General features: G+C 42.5%; 1 protein-coding gene across 3 annotated transcripts in view; it reads right to left on the bottom strand.

Annotated features, from left to right (window-relative positions):
- Positions 1–463: 463 nt before the first annotated feature.
- SOAT1 (sterol O-acyltransferase 1) overlaps positions 464–6000 on the bottom strand; it is a 178144-nt gene continuing 172607 nt past the window's right edge. For all 3 annotated transcript variants that reach the window (XM_088446823.1, XM_088446825.1, XM_088446824.1), the window contains one exon: positions 464–3703. In XM_088446823.1, coding sequence (XP_088302949.1) covers positions 3635–3703 — 69 coding nt within the window. In that variant the 3' untranslated portion in view covers positions 464–3634. The remainder of the gene's footprint in view (positions 3704–6000) is intronic.

The raw sequence follows: 6000 nt of genomic DNA, 5'->3' as shown, positions 1-6000 counted from the left end.
GGACTGCTAACATTGAATGATCTAGAACGGATGCTGCGTCTTTGTACGCAAATGCTTGCAGACACCAATGTGTGTCTCAGCACATACCTCGGCTGCTGCGACATTTGCATATTTCAGCACAGCAGCTGCGTACAACTCTGAATAAAGCCAACATTTAATAAAAATATGATGCCAACTATCATTTGTTAAACTGAAACCTTTATTTAATTGCAAAAACTGTTACTAAAAGGAGGTCCGGACTCCTCCCGATTGTTTGGGATAGATTTCCGGGGAGGTGGCTTTTACAAGCCGCAGCCTCTTGGCAGGTTTGCACTTCTAATTGCTGCAGAATCTAGCCCTGTCTTATACTGCCTGAAGAGCAATTGTCATTTCATGGGGTCCACTTTCTTTTCTAGCTGTCACCAAAAAAAAATAAATATTAGCTTTGTATCAAATTTGCTCTAGAACACAATCAATTCAATGATTTGTAGAAAACAGAAACAAATATTTATTTGCAAAGGTCCCTATTCAACAATATGTAAAGTTGACAATTTGCAGCAACATTAGTTTGTTACATACTGTAGGTCTCACATTCTAGCAGTTACAGCAACAGAGAACAAACCACACAAACAAATAAAAAGTTATCAGTTCAAGTGTATTGTTTTACAGAGATTTACATTGTAAATATTGATTGAATCAAGACTTCATTTCATGTAAGTTATTTTTACAAAGTTTTTTTTGACACATTTTCCCATAAATTGAACAACTTCTACAGTAAAGAGATGGCAATTTTGTCATATAACCAAGTACATAACCTCCTTTATAAACATGTATTTGATTTTGAGGACGGAATACAAAAATATAAAAAAGGGAGACAAGTCTGGCAGTGCCAGACCACCAACATCATCACAGACACAAAGGTAAAGGATGTGATTGTACTTACTGACAAGACTATAGGTGGCTAAACTGATTAGAGGCTACTGTGCCCCAGGCTGGCATGGTTTCAACAGTTATAGGGGGGAGATTTACGAAAGCTTGGTGAGAAAAAGTGGAGAGAGAGATAGTACCAACCAGTCAGCTCCTGTCATTTTTCAAATACTGTAAATTGACAGTTAGGAGCTGATGTACTTTAGCTCTTTCCACTTTCTCTCTCTCTCCATGGTTTGATACATCTCCCCCATAATGAGATTACGGAGCAGCTGTGTCCCATATAGGCTCTATGTGGAACACTTGTCACTAGTAAAAAGAAAATTGCAATTTCATATACAGCTAAAGCCTCTTGTCAGCCTGCATGTGTCTACATCAGAAGTCAATGATTGGCAACCTGAGTGAATGGTGGGTCAAAGAAATCTTTACGCAAGAGTTCAGCAGCTCAGCTGAGACAGAAGGTGAGAAAGTGAGCCGACTCAAGTACACACAAACTATAGATTATCCCAAAGGTCCAAAAACAAGAAAAGGAAAAATATAAATAAAAATTCAATAACTGGTGCAGTTTGCTGAGGATGTCATACACAAAGACATGATCACCAAGGGCAGTCACTGTGAGGAGCAACGCTAAACCATTTAATATCGAATCAATTTGAACCTATCCATATAAAGTAGTTTAGTTTTTTCAGTCACTTTTGGAAAGATCTGGCAAATAGCTGACTGTTACCGGTGATAGAGGGCCGTTTCAGGGAGCCATTTACTTTATATGCCCAGATATCCTGCACTGCTACTGATCTTGATGAACACTGTAGAAATCCCATCTGCTAGAAGATGTCTGAAGGCATACAGGCAGTTTTGTGCCAAGCCTGATTTAAGAGAAGAGAAAAGTAACAGACGCTGTGTATTTTCCAGCATAGTACCTACATAAATCATACCTTTTAGGCACATGAAAACCACAGCAGAAGCAACACAATAATCAACATTCAAAATTCTGTGTTATAAATCCATGCCCAGGCACAGAGCTGAATACCGGGTAGCAGAACAGTATCAGCTGTACTCCTGAATGGGCAATTATGCAGACAAGGCTGCCTCCCATCAATGATCCAACCCAGGAGGTCTGATGTGTTTTCCAGACTGTCTGTACTGTAGGGTGTGACGGCTTTTGTCGACCTATAGCAACATCTCTGTGTGAATGTGACATGTAATAAAAACTGCTACCATTTGCCCCTTGTGCCTATGTAGAAAAGTCCTTCATTTAGTCTAACCTTGTGCAATGGTTGTGCCATCTTTTCAGTGGTCTTAATGAAATAAATGATCAGTATAAAGATAATTGTCCCTCTTGCATTGAATTTATTTGCCCACAAAATGTACATGCTGCTGCCAAGCAATACTGAGTATGCAAGTTCACTTACAGCCACTATAAACACATTACTAAATGTATTTAGTCATTAATACACAGATTATCACATTATCTCACATTGTGATGGGAAGGTAGAAACCCACCATCAGAAAAAAACAAAATTTAAAAAAGAACCTGTCTAATAAAGCAGAAACTAAGAGGAAGAAAATCCCACTTTCCCATCAGCAGGTCCAAGGGTGAAAGTTCCTAGAACCCTGGTTGACACTGGAGAGGAAAGCCTAGTTTATCACTTTCCATTGTGCCACCACATAAAGGCACTGTACACCAGTAAGGAGCGCTGATCATTATATTGTGTGAGACTTTGCCTACAAACAGAAAAAGTCATTCTGGGCACAGTTATGTCTCCCCTCGCTTAACATTACTTACTGATCTAGAATGCCATCAGCGATGTTATAAAGTACACTCTACTTCATTATAGGAAAACAAAGGGGGATAAAAAGTTTACACCCTGGCAACAGAGCCTCTTAGTTAAAATAATCTAGTGCACAATAGTTTATAGAAATCACAAATGAAGCATTTTAGAGTTATGGCCTTATTCAAAACTTTATCATAAGGTTTTGAAGCACCATAACAAGTAAAAAAAATGTAATGGAGAATAAACAAAATGAATATTGTTAGTTACTTGCCAACATAAATAAAAACTAAACAAAAAAATTATCTTACTGAAAAGTCAACAGGATATGAAAAAAAAAAAAAAGTTTTGTTGCCTTAGTTATTTTTCCCTTTCTTTTAGTGGATCTTTGGTGACTTTGGTGAATGGTGCAAGTAGGTTGCTAAACTCATTATTACAGCATTTGTGTAGATGGCTACAGATTGCCTGGTGAATGTGGCATGGTGCGATTTAGGTACTGCTCATAGTCCTACTCAAGCGGTATACATTCAGTAAAAGTAGAATGTGCAAAGTCATCATCTGTACATCAGTCTGTAGAGTCATGACTATTAACTTCAAGGTCCTGCTTGATGTAGACAACCACCTAGTATGGAATGCTCTACACATAAAGGAAGATTATGCTCCAGAAATTAAGTTGTAAAAAACACCCAATGTAAACCATATGAAATATGTAAAAGACAGATGGAATGTATGACAGACAACCAAAAAGGAGGAAGTCAGTCTGGACATAAATCCAACGCTGGTATTAGTTCATGTGGTGGAGTTGGCTTGCGATGCAAAAAGAAAGACGTTCATTCCTTTACAAAAGCTGTAGTCACTGACTACAGACCATTTCCATTGCTGGCTCAAAAACATTCAGTAAGCGGAGGACGTCAAGCGAATCAATGTCACAGTAGTCCTTTGTTTGGACACGAGGTCTACACAAGTTCATTCTCCTCCAGGTGACAGGTCCAAGAACGTGGCTTTATGTAATCCAGAAATGTGGGCTGCGAAGGAAACAAATAATTAACACCTCTGATCTATTTAGGTTTGTTTTTACGGTTTGCCTATTGGTGGTTCTCAAACTTGGTCGTCAGGACCCCACACAGTTCATGTTTTGCAGGTCACCCAGCAGGTAAACAGGTGTAGTCATTACTCACTGACACATTTTAAAAGATTCACAGGTGGAGCTAATTATTTCACTTGTGAGGAGACTTGGAAAATGTACTGTTCGGGGACAGTTTGAGAATCTGTGGCCTTTTGCCAATTATTATAGTACAACTAACCATATTTTTCGCCATTACATTATAATGTAGGGTCTGATTCAGGAGGTGGACGCAATGTCGATGTTGGACGCAGTGGAGTGTTTTTATGCTACTGCGCCAAAGCCGCACTGCGCACGCACAGCGATTAGTTAGAGACAGTGTTTGCAGAGAGAATTTATTCGCAAAGTGAGGGACAGGAAGAAAAAAGCAGGCATGTCGGGACCTATTTTCTGGGCGTACCCTAGTGAGCTTCAGCGAATTTATACTCAGCTGGAGAGGTCCCGGCGTCTTAGGGGAGACTAACATTCCGTGACAGCGCAGGCTTGCTCAGAGGTTCTATGCGCGACCGGTGCTCCTGATGTCTCTGCTTTTGTACGTAAGGGGCGGATGCGAGAAGTCGGCAATGGGCGGCTGTGCTCAAGATGGCGGCCGAGTCGTTAGCAAATATTTGCACGTTGGATGTGAACTAAATCGCAGCTGTGGATGCAACTACGTGCACCTCAGAATTAGACCCATAACAATATCTAACAAACGCTCATTGTGTCCCCTAATATATCTATACTGTATATTAATCATAATATGAGATATGGTAAGAACTTACCTTTGTTATCTCTATTTCTACGAAGTCCATAGGGTTCCACAGGATACCTTGGGGTATAGGTGTGACGTCAGTCATCGGCCACCATAGAGTTAAGCCTTCAGCCTCCCAGGATGCACTAGGGTCCCCCTCCTATACCCCGCCCCCGAGCCAAGACACCTCAGTTAGTTACCAAACCATAGGCCGGAGGAGGAGAAGGAGAAGAGAGAAAAAAAGATCTGGACACACACAAGAATCACATTCTCACCAGAGGGAGACGGAAAAACCGGTGACCAGAGCAAAGCCCATCTGCAGCACAGGTGCGACAGGGCGGGAGTCCTGTGGAACCCTATGGACTTCGTAGAAATAGAGATAACAAAGGTAAGTTCTTACCATATCTCATATTTTCTACTTCAGGGTCCATAGGGTATCCACAGGATACCTTGGGGATGTCCCAAAGCAGTATCCTTTAAGGATGGAGACGCTCCTGTGCTGAAAGGAGAATCCGCCGCCTGAAGGAAGCATCCTGAGAGGCGAAGGTGTCAAACGTGTAATACCTCACGAAGGTATGGACAGAAGACCACATAGCAGCCTTGCAGATCTGGACTGCAGAGGCACCACGTCGAGCTGCCCACGAAGGACCCACAGTCCTAGTGGAATGAGCCTTCACAGAAGGAGGAACCGGCAGGCCTTCATGAAGAGAAGCTTCAGAAATAGCCATACGGATCCAGGCTGCCAAAGTTTGCTTTGAAGCAGGCCAACCCTTTTTACGGAAGCCATAGAGGACAAACAAGGCGTCCGACTTCCTAAAGGAAGAAGTGCGGTCAGCATAAGTCCTTAAGGACCGCACAACATCCAAAGTGGCCTCACCCACTGAAAGACCAGGTGAGTTAAAGGCCGGAACAACTATTTCCTCATTAACATGAAACTGGGAAACAACTTTGGGAAGAAATTCAGGTCGAGTGCGGAGCACTGCCCTGTTCCCATGAAAAATCAAGAAAGGGGGTCTACAAGAGAGAGCCCCTAAATCAGAAACACGTCTGGCCGAAGCTATGGCCAGAAGGAAAACAGTCTTAGCTGTTAGCCATTTAAGATCCACTGAGCCCAGTGGATCAAACGGCGGTCCCTGGAGAGCCCTCAGGACCACAGCCAAATCCCAAGGCGCCACAGGTGGAACAAAGGGTGGCTGAATACGGAGAACACCTTGCATAAAGGTGCGCACATCTGGGATTGTAGCAATCCTACGGTGAAACCAGACAGACAGGGCCGAAACCTGTACCTTCAAAGAAGCAAGGCGAAGCTCATGATCTAGTCCCGCTTGTAGGAAGGAGAGTATCCGAGACAGACGAAATTCCCGCGGTGCATAACCTCTCGGTCGACACCACTGGAAGAACGTATGCCACACGCGATGGTATATCCTCGCGGAAGACGGCTTCCGAGCTCATAACATGGTGCGCACCAC

This window comes from Taudactylus pleione, unplaced genomic scaffold, assembly GCF_031769625.1.
Source record: "Taudactylus pleione unplaced genomic scaffold, aTauple2 ptg000406l, whole genome shotgun sequence".
Classification (NCBI taxonomy): domain Eukaryota; kingdom Metazoa; phylum Chordata; class Amphibia; order Anura; family Myobatrachidae; genus Taudactylus; species Taudactylus pleione.
Note: the sequence above shows the minus strand (reverse complement) of the source record. Positions and strands in the feature narration are given on the sequence as shown.